Here is a 16,584-nt window from a genome sequence, read left to right as displayed (position 1 = left end):
CTGCGCTTTGTCGGTGGGATTGCTTGCGAGGCGAGCGGGTCTATCCCACGCTTTGCCGTGAGACTGGGCAGACATCTCCGAAATCATCGAAACACTTTTGCAAAGAGGCTGTATCTTGACAAACCGACCAGACACATGAAGATTAAACCACTACATTCTCGGCTAAAAAAATATTAAAACGGTATTTGGTAACACACAAACAGGGTTTTTCAAAGCTCAGTTCTGTTAGCTTCCACATGCCGGTTGTTGTGTGCTAGAAACAATGGCCACCAGGCCAAAGCAATGGTTTTGACTCGATCAGCGTTAACCCCGCCCTCTGAGTTTGATGGGTGAAGCTGACAGATAAAATTATTTCATGATGAGAGCCAGGCGCCAAGACTGCCAAAATGAAATAAATAAATATATCATTAAATAATTAATTAAATGTGTCAATAATTAATGAAATGTGTCAATAATTAATTAAAATGTGAAATACATAAATAATTAATTAAATGTGTCAATAATTAATTAATTAAATGTGTCAATAATTAATTAAAATGTGAAATACATAAATAATTAATTAAATGTGTCAATAATTAATTAATTACATGTGTCATTACTATTTATTTAATTAATTAATTCCAATTTTAATTAATTATTGCCACATTTAATTAATTATTTAATGGTGTATTTAATTAATTCATTATGGCAGTCCTGGCGTTCCATAATACGGCAGAATGGTACAAGGAGCTAAAAGAAGAATTAATACCAGTGATGCTTCTAACAATGAATTGGATCCTAAAGAAGGCTCAAGTACCTTCTAGCTGGAAAGAAGCAATTATCTCTGCCATCCCAAACGAAAACAAGGATAAATTAGAATGTGCGTCATATAGACCAATATCTGTTCTTAATACAGATTACAAGCTGTTTACATCTATCATGGCTCGACGATTAGAAAAGTTCTTACCTAATCTAATTCATAATGATCAAACAGGTTTTATTCGAGAGCACCAAATACAAGATAATGTGCGACGGACATTACAAATTATTAATCATATTCAAAAGAATAAAATAGAAGCAATGGTAATCAGTATCGATGCAGAAAAATCATTCGATTCAGTTAATTGGAACTTTCTTTACCGAGTCTTGCATACATTTGGCTTTCACGAATATATAATTAAGACAATACAGGCACTTTATGATAACCCTACGGCAAGGATTAAAATTAATGGCTACCTATCAAATAGTATTAAGCTGCAAAGAGGAACAAGGCAGGGCTGTGCGTGCTCACCATTATTATTTGCGTTATATCTGGAACCATTGGCTCAATATATAAGACAAAATAAAGAAGTAGAAGGTATTAATATCCATGAAAAGGGAGCATAAATTAGCCTGCTATGCAGATGATATTTTAATATTTTTGGGTCAACCATCAAACTCTTTACCTAAATTAATGCAATCATTTGAATACTTTGGTCGACTATCTGGATATAGGGTTAATATGAGTAAAACACAATTGCTTAAGTACAACTATATTCCATCAGAAGAAATTAAAAATAAGTATCAATTAGCATGGCAAACAGAGTACTTTAAATATCTAGGAGTCATAATACCTAAGGATCTTACAGAACTATTAGAACGAAATTATTTACCAATACAGAAAAAAATTAAGGAACATATAGCGAGATGGAATCTAATTCCATATTTAAGTTTATATTTGAGAATAGACTCAATTAAAATTAATATTCTTCCTAAATTATTATATTTATTTCAAACATTACCAATAGAAATTAACCAGAAACAGTTTAATGAATGGGATAAAATTTTGTCAAGATACATATGACAAGGAAAAAGGCCCCGAATTAGATTTAAAACCCTACAACTTAACAAAGGAAAAGGGGGTGGGGCTTACCTTCTCTTAGGGAATATTATTGGGCAGCACAATTAAGGCCTATGATATGCTGATGTAATCCTTCATATGACGCTCAATGGAAAGTTATTGAGGAGAGTCTGACCTCCATCCCCATATAAGCTATTATAGCAGACAGAAGCTTGCAAAATTTAATAAAAACTATTGAAAATCCATGGATCAAGTTGACTTTTAAAATTTGGGAAACCGTAATAAAAGAATATAAACTAGAAGAGGATATAGCAGTTCTTAAGTGGTGTGCATATGACACACATTTTGCTCCAAATAAATTGGACACCAGATTCAAAGATTGGACATATAAAGGATTAACAGCTTTATGTATGATAATGGAGGAAGGCAGACTAATTAGTTTTGATAAAATGAAAGATAAATATTCATTAGAAACACAGGATTTTTATAGATATCTACAGATGAGGCATTTTGTCAATAAAACGATAAAAGCTAAGGCTGAATTGAGTAAACAGCTGAAGTTGATGGTATTGTATAGTGATTCTAAAATGTCAATAAAAAAAAAGCTGGAATCAAATGAGTCCAAGTCTTCTGCTGATTCAGCATCACATTCATCTTTGCTCCTTGTTCTGCATCCCCACCATGGACTTCATTCCTTTCCAAGCCAGCCTTGAGTGTCCTTTATTCAGCTCATCCTCTGCTTTACTTTTACACCTGATTTTAGCTGCTTTTCTTCTCTCCCTCATAATTGTGATTTACTAATCCAGAGCTGATTTTTGGGGAAAATAGTTCATGTTTTCAAAGTAATCCCCATTTTTCCCAGAATGAAATGTAAGTAGAAATAAATGATCTAAGTGAGAACATGAGCCTTTAAAAAGGCTCTTCTGAGGCTGCTGCCAGTGGTCAAAGCCTCCAACAAAGCTCTGTAAGTACATATGTGATCATAGCTTTAGCTTTTAAATGTTTATTCTAGTTAACACAGATCAGGTGGAACAACTCAAATAAAATATCAAAACTATTAAGTGGTCATCGGTACTCAGTTTGTTCAATACTGAATACAATGGAGCACAAATTGTCCACGTTTCTGAAATATTTCTGGGTGTAACTGTCACCAAAGTGCAATTTAGACCTGGCCTGTGGTTGTTATCTAAGTGATAATCATCAATTCTACTAAAACAAATACAAAATAAAGAAATTTGACACATTCTGTTGATATCAAAAGCACACTGAACAATTCAGTGTTGTTTTACTGCTGTTCTCTCTTCACTTCTTCTCCTCTGATTCTCTCCACATGTTGCTCTGCATCAGTGCTCAGTTTCCTGACAAAACAAGATGAAATATTGCTAAATATAATAGTATCTCCTTACACTTCAACAGAAGTGTTTTATTTTTGTAATTGTTTATCTGTTATTTTTCAGACTGAGTCACTGTGACCTGTCAGAGAGAAGCTGTGAAGCTCTGGCCTCAGGTCTCAGCTCTCAGACCTCTAATCTGAGACAGCTGGACCTGAGTAACATTAACCTGAAGGATTCAGGCGTGAAGCTTCTGTCTGAAGGACTGAAGAGTCCACGCTGTACACTGGAAACTCTCAGGTGAGATCAAGCATTTTTCTTTCATCAACTGACAGAATTAGCAGATTAATAATAAGGCAGTCCTCTAATAAGAGGAGAAGTGGAGGTGTTTTGAAGGGCAACGTACTCTTATGTTAACAAGACAGGAAGTAGTTCCTGGGAACTGCTTCCTTTGTTATTGTCTAAGTAGAAACATGATGGTGAAACAGTGATGAGTTTGCAGAGGTGGATCCACAGCACACAACACAACAATGCTGTTGCGAGCTGAAAGCAGACTTCTCACAGATTCTGAGGCTGCAGGTTTCATCACTGTCCAACCAAAATTCACTGAACCAGCAGTAAATGAACGTCCAAAACGACGCTTCATGTTTAAAAAACAGATGATCAGGGGGATTTGTGTTTACATCTTTTTTGTGTGATCTGTTCACCTGCTGTTTCAGCTGTTTGGTGGTTGTTGAGATGGTTTTGTGAACTTTTAGCTGAGATTCTGACGTTTCTGTAGATACCACACATGTCTAATTACTTTGTACAGCATGAATGGCCATAACGAGGTTTTTAACAGTAAGAAAAGTTGTAAAACTTCAGAAAATATAGTTAAAAGTCCAAAACCTTCTACGTCTGGTGGCTTGTGGTAAGGAGCAGATCAAACGAGTAAAGAATTACGTTATAATTATAAATGGCTTCAACAGCACATTCAGGTCTGTGAGACTCATTCAGACACTGAGCCGTGGCTCTGTGCTACATGCACATATTTCTGCATCTCTGCCATTCAGACACACTTTATATATAGTTTATTTTATGTAGTATTCAATACTGAACTGTACATTTAGTCTTTTTAAAGGCAGCAAGTTTTATTCAGTGTTTTCATAAAAGCCTTATTTCTATCCATTTACTGCTATTAGGAAGAACACGTGAGGTTTAAGACCTGGACCAGTTTGAAACCTTTTGTCCTCCACAGTGGAAAATGGGTGGAAATAAAAATGGGTCTCACTTTAGCCAGCTCCTAATTTTATCAGTTCTACTCTCAGCGTCTCCTGTATATCTCCTGTATAAATGTTGCACTCAGCTTTGTGGTCTCCAATATCACTGAAATGCAGCCAGATGCTGCTCATTTTGCCTTTTCACTCTTTCCTGACACGCTTGCATTTCAGTACAGCTCCCATTTCTCTGTGTACTGGTCTCTACCACTACCCTTGCTGTCTATGGGACATGTCCTCTTTCACATAATGGTATGATCCCAGTCTGTCTCTTAAAGTGATTGGCCACATGGTTTGCTCATCAGAATAAAACCTCAGCCGTGCTCACATTGATTATCAGCAAGCCTGAAAATTCATCAATATTTGACATATGAAATTATCTCAAGGGCTTGATTTGGCCCACGGACCATATGTTTGACACCCCTGGTTTACACAGTTTGGTATTCAATGTACAAGTGAGCTAGCTCTCAGCTAACTAGCAGACAAGCTAACTGCTGGGACTGCGTCTTTCTAACAAGAGCGTCAGACACTCAGACTGGTTTCCTTTGTGGATGATGATGTGTTCTCACACTGATCCTTCATGCTGATGCTGCCATCCACCCACTGCTCCTGGATTCCTCATCATCATCTCCATCAGCCCTCACAATACTCCACCTTCTTCAGCTTCATGTTCAGCAGCCTGGATGGACAGTAATTCTTTCCATGGGTTATGGTGGGACATTGAGAGCTGAAGTCAAACAGCAGTGAGAATGAAAGACTGATTCATTTCTATTTAGTCTTGTGATGTGCAGCTTTGTTCAGAGCATTAAGGCCCAGCAAAGATTACTGAGGTCATAGAGTCCTGATGAAACCTGTGTGCTTATAGAAACTGAGACCAGATGAACCAGAATAGAAGGACATTAAAATGAAGTGTCAGCTACACAAAGGCAAAGCTATTCAGTTGTTGCTGTGAGTTATTTAAATGGAGGATGGAGTCAGACTTTAAGCTGCTGGACTCAGTCACTATATCCTGTTGTCCTCATAGAACCTGGACACACAGACTCACCTGTGACACAGTGACACACAGTGTGGGCTACACACACATTAGAAAGTGGATCAGTCACACTTGTGCAATCATTTGTTGTGCTGGGAAACCATGAACACTTTGAATCACATTAATGGCTTTGTTACAGCAACATTCAGTCATGAGTTCAAAAGTAGTGTATTGTGTACTTATTTTAATAGTACTGCAGTATGAGAAGTGCAACATTCAGTGTGCAGAAACAGATCAGGTGCTTTCTAACAGCAGTGTTCCCTTTAACACAGCAGCAGTTCAAATATTTCTGTCAGTCTGAGCTGAAACATGAATCTAATCAAATATCAAATCAAAGTTCTTTGCCTCTGCCAGGACGTTAACATTTGATCTAGTTTTTTACAAAGTTCCCTCAGCGTCCAGAGCCACCAACATACCTTTGATCAACAGCAAGTGAACATTTATAAATGTGTGTTTGCAGAACAGGAAGCAGCAGAACTATTGTTCTGTTATCAGGCAGCAGCACAAACGCTCATCAGCTCATTTACTGTGCAGGACTTTGAGTGTGTGAAGTGTGTGTTTGTGCTGGATTTCCTTTGGAGAATCTCAGTCAGAAACCAGACAAAGAAAAACTCTTTCAACAGTCCAGGTTGAGTTGACAACATGAACTGCATTTATCTTCCTCTGACTTGACATGTTCTTCCTCCTCTGCACCGAGCCAGCTGCTAAGACTCACAAGCTCATTGACATTTTCTGATGATAAAGAAACTCTCTTCTTCTGCACAATATGAGCAGCAACAGAGAAGAAGCTTTCACAGGTACAGATGTTGCAGCTGTGGCCAAGTACATGTGCTGCATGTTGGAGCAGCACTCTAATGGACAGGCCTCTGTACTGATGGTGGGCTCTGCTCTGTGTCCACCACACTGTTCTCAGCTGAGTCTTCCTCCTGTTCACACTCTGATGAAGCACCAACAGGGCCAACTTCTTCTCTGGTGGCTCGGATGTTGTTGCTTCCACAGGTTTCCCTCCAACAACCCTCTGTTCCTGCAGTGAGTTCAGTAAGATCTGGGTAAACACTTGAGCTCCTTGAATCTGGCTCCAGCAGCAGTTTTCACATATACAATGTTGGCATTTTGCTTGCGTGTCTCCAGGTCTGTTCTGAATGTAGACTTGAATTTGACCACGTAGGCGGGGTCATCATCTGAGCTGTCCATCACCTGAGAGAGATGACAAAACACAGAATCACAGAGCATGAAACCAACGTTTCTCCTCCCAGAAGTTCAGTCACAGACCTGCAACAGAAACAAGAAGATTCAAATGACGCAGAGCTTTCATTTACTTATATCCACAAACATGTCCTCTACATATTCATGCTGTATTTACACACACATACAGAGGCTGTTTGTCTCTCACACACAGACAGGACACTGAGAAATACATCATGTTAAATATACCTGCAGGCTTCCAGCTGTGCACTTTGTCCCTGTTAGCTGTGATTGCCATGGCAACCTTGGTGTTGTGCGCGATGCAGGGGCGTGATCAAAGGCAGACGTCTGGCAGCAGCATCATATTTGATGCACTATCTGTACTGAGTGTGCTGACTTTATTTCAAATGTCCCACTGCTCTGCAACATGAATCACATGTTCTGCACGTTTCTGTAACTCCCAGGTAACCATGGTTACCCAGCCACGCCCAGTAGTCTCCAGAGAGACCAACAGCAGGTTCATGTTGTAACGCCGTGGCTTTCATAGTCTCTCCTTTTTCTACAGCTCATGTGTTCTTCTTGTGACGCTGCGTCTTGAGGCTCATACATGCCGTCATTTGTTGATCCTAAGAACGTTCCTCAGACCGACTTCTTCAACAACAGATAACTTTAGTTGTATCAACACTGCCTCCTGGAACAGTTTAAAATGAACATGTCAAAGATCTGTACCTGTCTCCATGTTTCTGTCCCCGCCCCTTTCTTTCTGTCCTGGGTCATGTGAGCGCTGCAGTGGTATTAGGCCCACCCTCAATGCTCCCATTGGCTGAGACGCATAATGACGCCCATTTCAAGCCAGCACTGATCAACATCCCTCCTGTGACCCATGGCTTTTATATTCAGAGCCAGTGAGCACTTTCACAATAATCATGATTTTAAAAACTGTGATTAAAATAATTGCTGACGTTAATCAGTTAATGAGTTTACGAGATAATAACAGGTTAAGTTGCCCTAATAATTAGACTTTGGTGACAAACTGATGTGATCTCCATGTTTCCTTTGTTGGACTGTGGGCGAGTGTCAGAACTGAATGTACTGAGTAACATGTAGAGTTTAAACATGAGTCAGTTCCAGTTTTAGAGCTCTAAAGTGCAGCTATCATGTTAGGAATATGTTAGGAATAGACAGGAACACTGAGCACACTGAGGTCAAATCTTTATTTTACCACTCGCTGCATTCTTGATGTTCATGAATTCAGCAGGTTCATGATTGTCTGCAGCATTAATCTCATATTTCCATTAAAAGTGTTGAATTTGACTGTTTGATGTTCTTTATGATCTCTGGCACCAGTTCATCTGTAGGCTGAGCCCAGTCCATCCATTTGGTGAAATGATGTTTAAAGTATCGGTATCGGTGCGTTGGTGGTTCTTTGTATCTGGGGGTGGGTGTCCGGGTACACACCGGCTCACTCCTTGGCGGCCGCTTATTGGGGCTCGCTCGGGCCACTTTGGAGGTGGGGTGCCCCCGGACTCTCGGCCTGGGGCTCGGTCACTCAGGCACAGCTGGCTGCCGGCGGAGCTCACGGGCGCGTCGCTTCTGCTCCACGGCTGCTGAATGAGCTCTCATCTGGGACTCTCCTCAGCTCTTACTGGGACAGTGGCGCAGCTTCCCCTCTGTGGGTCTTCCTTGGTCTCTTGTGTTCTGGGGGCCTCTGGATGTCTGGAGTTTTGAGCTCCTCCATACCTGCTTGATACCATAGAGGACAGGGCTGTGGCTCCCCACACTCTCTAGCAGATCATTACATGGAGAAACCTTTGGAATGCAAGCATGCTGATCCACACAGGTATGCACACAGGTGTACACATGGGTATTCACAGATGCGGACTACAGCTTTCTTGGCTGCTGCCTCAAAGCACACTGTGCGCTGTCTATCTTGCGTGCTGCACAATATCGTTTATTATTTAGTAACTATTGATATCTATGACTAGCTAGTTTATTGTGATGGTGCTTTTTTTTTATTTATTTTTTATTATGTTGCTCTTTGTTGTTTGCTGTCTCCCCTGTTTTTTTTGTTTTTCTTTCTCTCCAGGTGACCCAGGAGTTTTTTTTGTTTTTTTTTTTTTTTTCTCTCTTCCCCCCCTTCTCACCGTCTCTTCTCCCCTTTGGTTTTCTTTCTTCCTCTCCCCCTCTTTCTTTCATTCTTCCCCCTGTCCTATTTAAAAAAAAAAAAAAAAAAAAAAAAAGGATGACACAGGATGAACTGAAGCTCCGCCATCACGTGATGTCACATGCTGCTGTTTCTGATGTCACTTCAAAAAAAAAAAAAAAAAAAAAAAGATGTTTAAAGGTCTCCTTGTTCTGTGAGCGTGCACAGATCCTGAAGCAGAAAGCCTGGGTTACAGAGAAATGATCATCACTGTGATGATGCTCATCATCTCTGACTGGGATTTGAGGTTTTGTCAAAGCAGCAAAGAAAGCCTGGCTATGTTGGACTGGGTGTGGCAGCAGCTCCCAGTTTGAGTTCAGGAGACAGACACCCTCTCTACTTTGAAGATCAGCTTCAAACTTTCCTTTTTGATAAAACTTATAGTTCGAGCTGGATCAGGTGACCCTGAACCATCCCTTAGTTATGATGCTATAGGCTCAGGCTGTTGGTGGACTTCCCATGATGCTCTGCTTTCTTCTCCCCTCTTTTCACTCCTGATGCTTTTATATGTCACTACTGCATGTCCTTAACTTTTGTCTCTCTGTTTTGTTCTTGTCTCTCTGAGCTCATCTCTTCTCTTTCCCCTCACCCTGCAACCAGTCATGGTAGATGCTCCTCCTGGAGCCTGTTTTCACTGGGAGGATCTTTGTGTCAAAGGGAGTTCTTCTTCCCACCATCACCAAGTGCTGCTCACAGTGGAGGCTCTTACCTTACACTGTTAAACAGCTTCAGATGACTGTTGTTGTCTGTTGGGTATTGTCACTTATAAATAAAGTTACAACGGATGGATAGATGTTATTGTGACAAAGAGAAAACAACTGTTGACAGATAGATTGTTGTTTTGTGTGTCTGCAGTCTGTCAGGCTGTCTGATCACAGAGGAAAGCTGTACTTCTCTGGCCTCAGCTCTGAGCTCCAACCCCTCCCATCTGAGAGAGCTGGACCTGAGCTACAATCATCCAGGTTACTCGGGAATGAAGCTGTTGTCGGCTGGACTGAACGATCCAGGCTGGAGACTGGACACTCTCAGGTATGGAGAGAAAATATCTCCAGGTATCTCTCTAACAAATTTCCCACGTGTGGGACTAATAAAGGTTATCTTATCTTAAAATCTGATAGAGGAGGAAAAGCTGGAAACATTTCCCGTGTCTTTCACTCACTTCCTGTTTGTTTCCTGCAGATGACACATGAACAATCACACATGCAGGAATATTTTCAGGGACAGACACACTAGTCTAGCTGGATAGTTCATGGATATTTATGTAGGGGTCTCCAAGGAGTCTGTTTGCAGGAACATTTAGGTCACAGGTATACCTGATATAGATACCAGTGTACCTAATAAAGTGTCAGCTAACATTTGGAAATGGAAGCTTAAATAATGACAAACTGTACATTCACAGCTGAATTCACAATAAATTTATTCTCAAGTGCACATTTTTCTGTTATTGTTCTCAAACAACAGAATGAGAATGAAATATTGATTCTAACAGGGCCCATAAACAGCATTAGCTTAGCAGCATTAGCTTATCAGAGTTTCCATCATGGTCACACAAATCCTTAGCAGAGAAAAGTGGCCTACTTAGCAATAGCTGCTCAAGTTGTATAAAGAAAGGGAAAACAGTATTAGCATTAGCTGCTAATGGCAGCTTACTTAGCATAAACTGTTCACATCTTTATAATGCAAGGGAAAGGAGTCACTCATGGAAGCCTATTTAGCATTAACATCTCACATCAGTATAACACAAGAGAAAAGGTTATTAGCATAAGCTACTAATGCTTATTTACCTCAAATTAGCTTTAGTTGCTAATGGTAGCCTACTTAGCATTAGCTCCTCACTAATATAATGCTAATTCACATCAAATTAGCATTAGCTGCTCATATTGTTATAAGGAAAGAGAAAACGGTATTAGCATTAGCTACTAATAATTATTCAGCCCTAATTAGAATAAGCCTCTAAAAGCAGCCTACTTGGCATTAACTCCTCACATCGTTGTTACCCAACGGAAAAGAGTATTAGTATTAGCTACTATCATTTTTAATAAGTAAGAGAAAACAGTGTTAGCATTATTGAATAATGCTAATTCACACTAAATTAGAATTAGCTATTTACAAGAGCGTACTTAGAATTAGCCGCTCACATTGTTAAAAAGTAAGGGAAAACAGTATTGGTATTAGCACATAATGCTAATTCACGTCAAAGTAGCATTAGTTAATAATGGCAGCCTACTTAGCATTAACTGCTCACTAATATAATGCTAATTCACATCAAATTAGCATTAGCTGCTCACATTGTTAAAAGGGAAGGGAAAACAATATTAGCATTAGCTGAGACCCCTGGTGTAGGAGGACACCTACTCTGTGTCTGGTTAAGTATAAGAGCCCTTTGTTAGGGGGACCGCTGGACTCTTAGCACCAGCTTTGGGGTCACAGGGTCACAACTGGAACACACACACACACACACACACACACGCACACGCACGCACACACACACACACACACACACACACACACACACACACACACACACACACACACTATGCACAGACTGGTACTCTTTGTTCATACCTGTGTAAGACGTCATAATGAACTTGTGCATATTCATGTAAGCTCAATAAAGAGCAGTGTTACGAGGGAGCAGACGAGAGCGACTGAGGTCAAGTGAAGGAACGGCGCTGTCACAGTTCTCTCCCTCATCAATTGTCTGGTTCCAGCGGTGGGTCTGTGCTAGACGACCCATCACCAGCTTTTTCCACTGGTTACCAGTACGTGGTAGAATCCACTTCCAGATCTGGTTGTCTTTAAATCTGTGAATGGATTGGCTCCATCTTATCTCTCTTTAACAAAAGAATCCAAGTGGAGCCCTCAGGTCTGCAGATAAGCAGCTTCTGACCAGAACTAGACGTAAAAACAGAGGTGAGCTTTATCGATGGCTGCAGCCAAACTCTGGAACAGTCGCCCTTCACATCAGGTCGTCACCAACACTGGACATTTTTAAAAGCCGGTTGGAAACACATTTGTACTCTGTAGCTTTCAATCCTGACCAGTCTTTATAGTCATTACTGTGTATGTTTCCTATTTTCTCTCTACTCTGTGCAGCACTTTGGCTCAAGCTGTTTTTAAATGTGCTGATAAATAAATGTAGATTTCTTTGAATAAAACAGTGGAGCCGAGCTTTGAGCTCAGTGTGTAACAGTGTGTGTGTGAGAGCCATGTAATGTCCATGTGTGCATGCTGACTGTGCTGCTCTGACCCCCCTCCTCCTTTCAGGGTGGAGCCTGCTGGAGTCCGATGGTTGACACCAGGTCTGAGGAAGTGTAAGTGTGTTTTTAATGGGATTCATGAAAACAAAGCAGCACACATTCAACCATCTTCATCATGTCAGGAGTCATCATCAAAGTGTCAATCAATGAACAGATGATGGATCAATAACTGCAGCTGGATTGTGTTTGTTCTCTCCATCAGATTCCTGTCAACTCACAATCGACACAAACACAGTGAACACAGAGCTCCAACTGTCTGACAACAACAGGAAGGTGACACGTGTGAGGAAGGTTCAGTCATATCCTGATCATCCAGACAGATTTGATGTTTGGGAACAGCTGCTGTGTAGAAATGGTCTGACTGGTCGCTGTTACTGGGAGGTCGAGTGGAGAGGAGACGTTTATATATCAGTGAGTTACAGAAGCATCAGAAGGAAAGGAGGCAGTTATGACTGTGAGTTTGGAATCAATGATCAGTCCTGGAGTCTGTGCTGCTCTGATGATGGTCCTGATTATGTCTGTCACAATAACAGAGTAACATCCATCTCCTCCTCCTCCTCCTCCTCCTCTGTCTCTAACAGAGCAGCAGTGTATGTGGACTGTCCTGCTGGCACTCTGTCCTTCTACAGAGTCTCCTCTGACACTCTGATCCACCTCCACACCTTCAACACCACATTCACTCAAACTCTTTATCCTGGTTTTAGACTCTGGTCTCGTTGTGCCTCAGTGTCCCTGTGCTGAGTGGAGTGTAAAGAGTGTCTCCTGTTACAGAAACACTCTGACTGTTGAACAGATAGTTCAGTCTGTACATGTCTGTCTCTTTCACTCACAAACACGTTTTCAGATTCATGGATTCAATCAGTTGATGTTTGAAACTCTTCTAAATGATTCCTTGTAAACTTCTTCCTCTTCAGTCACAAACAAACAGGAAGTGATGTCACATGTGTTCCTGTCCACACAGCAGAATGAGTCTATTGCTGACAGTGATGTACAAACAGAGTGAGCATTTCTGAGGCCCAAAATAAACTGAGTAGTTCACTGAATGAACAATGGACTGTGAGCTCAGTTCCTTCATCATTAGTATGGATTATATATGTATATGTATTATATTAGTATCATATATATCAGGTGCTGCTGCTTTCAGTCATTGTGCAAATGTGCTGTTTGTAAGCTTGTAAAGCTGCAGTCAGCTGAGACTGAAGAAGTCACCTGATCAGTGAGCAAACGTTTCTGAAAACGTCCAGATGAACAGAATCAACCTTTTGGGATCAGCCAGCAATGCAGCATCATTGTTGTTCAGCTTCAGAGGTTTGCAGGAATGAACTGATGACCAGAAACAGCTGCAAAGTCCAAGAAAATACCAGCTGGAGTTCAGCTGCATTTGAAGAAGTCAAAGAAAAGTAAGGATGGCAAAGGGCGACGTTTTCTTCCAAAGATCTGCAAACATGGTCGACGCCTCATTAGAAGAATCATCTGTCTTGTCCTGTGGAGGTGGCTCTTCTATGTTGTGCCATGCGCTTGTGAAGTGGCTGTTTGGTCTCTCCAATGTAGAGGTCTGGGCATTCCTCGCTGCACTGTACAGCACACACCACATTGTTAAGTTTGTGTTTTGGCGTTTTGTCTTTCGGGTGAACCAGTTTTTGTCTGAGCGTGTTGCTGGGTCTGAAATACACTGGGATGTCATGCTTGGAGAAAACTCTCCTGAGTTTTTCTGATACACCGGCTACATAGGGGATGGCAATGTTGTTGCGTCTGTCCTTCTTATCCTCCCTCGCTGGTGTCTGATCTTCTTTTCTGTGCCTCTTTGCTGACTTTAAAGTCAGCAAAGAGGCTCCTTTGACTACGATGACCTGGATGACTGAGAACCTTCACAGACACTTGTGGTCAAATAATGTGTCAATCACCTGTGAATCAAACTGTGTGTGTCACAGTGTTGTTTAGTATATCTTCACTTGTCTCACTCTCCTTCTGTTCTGTCCATCAGGACGATCCTCAGCGCTTACACAGATCCTCCATCGATGTTGTAACTGTTGGCATGATGACATTGTATATAATTTGGATTATTTCTTTATCTTGTCAAGATCTATGTCATGATTGTAAATTGTTTAAGCTGTACATTACTGTTTGTTTTCTGTAGTCAACGTTTTGGTGCTTTGTGCTTTTATTTTGAAAGTCAAGTTCGCTTACAAGTTGCGCTAGAATAAAGGTTTCAGCATCATTGTTGTTCAGCTTCAGAGGTTTGCAGGAATGAACCGATGACCAGAAACAGCTGCAAAGTCCAAGAAAATACCAGCTGGAGTTCAGCTGCATTTGAAGAAGTCAAAGAAAAGTAAGGATGGCAAAGGGCGACGTTTTCTTCCAAAGAGCTGCAAACATGGTCGACGCCTCATTAGAAGAATCATCTGGACATTTGTGAGGAACTCTAACCAAGAAAGCAACGTCACACAGATCCAACAGACAGTTTCCATGACTGCAAGTGTTGAGTGGAAAAATGCTACATTGCATTATTGCATCCTCTCACCACAGGAGGCGCTGTTGGCACCACTGATTGCTGATCAGCTGTTCTCTGATGATCTGATTGATACTGTGAATAACGGGACTCACTGAACTCTGTGACACAGTGAAGATTACAGAGTTTAACTTCAACATCTGACTGACGTCACACAGACAGAAGGATGAACCAGTGAGGCACAGAACACAGTTACTGGAGATACTGGATCAGCTCCATGTGAACCTCTGATGGAGAAGCTGCTGAGCCAGAGAAACATCAGGACATGACAGCAGCTGCACTTATCTAACAACATGTAGCAGAGCTGATCTATGTTAGAGGATCTATCACAGCAGCTGAAGCCAAAGTCCAACACTGGATACCAGCTGAGCCTGTGCTGAGTGTGGTGTTACAGGAAAAGGGCAGAAACACTGGTAGCTCCCAGTGATGCTGACTGGGGCACAGAGCTGAATGATGCAGCATCAGGACACTGTTTCAGTCTGACTGACAGAGAAACCTGTAGCTGTATCTACATGTGAGGCAGAGGCCACACAAGCAGCTTTCTATGTTTCACAGTGACTGAGATCTTCAGTGGGGGTGGACATGCTCCTGTACAGACCTCTGAGGAGAACCAAGGTGCAGTCAAAGAGTCCAGTCTGTCCTCACAGATGTGAACATGTGCTTTCATCAGGTCTGCTGTCAGCTAGCAGGCTCACATCAGAATCACTGTTCCTGAAAAACACAGTCTGTGTGACATCATCAGTCAGCTGATGGTCCCAGATCTGAATGGTTTCTGTCTCTACTGAGGAAGTCAGAGAATATCACTGAGGTGTGGATCAGGTCTGAGTGAGCTGTGGAGGGACAGCTTTAAACAGTCCACAGGTCTCACGTCCTGCTCAGTCTGCTAGCAGATACCTCGTATTGTTCCAGATGTGCTGACATCAGCAGCAGCAGCACAGCTGTGTGATACCATGAATCTCAGTTATTGATCCAACACACAGTAAATACAAAGATCAGGATTTCTGAGAGTAATCATTATGAGTCTGAACACATGATCACTGAATGTTAGTCTCCACAATAATAAGCTAACACAAGCAAACACAGCTTTCAGCTCTTATTTTGAAACTGGCTTATTTAGAGAGCTGTGATGTGAGCGTGCCTGGCTCTGAGGCACTTGGGTCAGCCTCTGTTGTTTAGAAGTGTTACAGACTGTGAATGACACAGACCTGTCAGTTTCCATGTTTGTCTGTAACACAGCTCAGGGCTCCATGCTGAACGCATCCATCCAGTGTTATTGATCCAGGACTGATACCAGCATTGGGATCAATACTACAACACACAATCACATGTGTCCACGTGATGTGTTTGACCAGCTTTATTCATTAATGATCAATCAGCTTATTTACTGCATCTGAGTCCAGCTTCATTTAAATGATCCAACCATGAAAATGACATCAGTCCTACAGAAGCACTTCATGCTAACAGGAAGTCATTGATTAAGGTGGAATAACACAGAGACACAACCACTCACAGCTAACCTGACCCCACTAACTGCATGTGTTTGGACTGTGGGAGGAAGCCGGAGTACCGGAGAGGACGCACACAAACACGGGAGAACATGAAGCTCTGAAACAAAGATGGTGGATTTGACCTCAGGACCAGGCGGGGTTACGGGGGCCATGACCCCCCAATAATAGATCCAGCTACACTGAAACTGTCAATTTCATTTACTTTTACTGTTTTAAAGCTATCAGGCTGCTTTGTGGCTCACTCAATACTAAACTAAGATACTTTCAGTGTGAATCATTTGCAGGAACACAGGCAGGATTTAAAGTGCAGAACTTTACAGTCTCTGTCTCAAAGTTGGTCTGAACATGCTAACAGCTCTTTGTTTTTTTCAGTTTTCACTGGTTTGATGTAATGAAAGAAATTTTAAAGAAGCAGACGATTGTTGTTATTTTAGTTCTATAGTTTCATAAATCGTGGTGTGGATCTAAGTCAACATTCAG

The 16,584-nt window shown here is 41.4% G+C and overlaps 1 protein-coding gene across 1 annotated transcript in view; it reads left to right on the top strand.

The window, feature by feature from the left end:
* Nucleotides 1-16,584, top strand: part of LOC147337028 (uncharacterized) — a 642,403-nt gene that overhangs the window by 268,954 nt on the left and 356,865 nt on the right. The window contains exons 17-18 of the mRNA XM_086286246.1: nt 3,277-3,326; nt 9,733-9,805. Of these exons, the coding sequence (XP_086142372.1) occupies nt 3,277-3,326; nt 9,733-9,805 (123 nt within the window). The remainder of the gene's footprint in view (nt 1-3,276; nt 3,327-9,732; nt 9,806-16,584) is intronic.

This window comes from Aulonocara sp. 'chitande type north' Nkhata Bay, linkage group LG3, assembly GCF_057382095.1.
Source record: "Aulonocara sp. 'chitande type north' Nkhata Bay isolate Kocher_YH1m ecotype deep benthic linkage group LG3, A_spYH_male_GT1.1, whole genome shotgun sequence".
Classification (NCBI taxonomy): domain Eukaryota; kingdom Metazoa; phylum Chordata; class Actinopteri; order Cichliformes; family Cichlidae; genus Aulonocara; species Aulonocara sp. 'chitande type north' Nkhata Bay.
The sequence above is the reverse complement of the archived record's forward strand: the minus strand, read 5'-3'. Positions and strand labels throughout refer to the sequence as shown.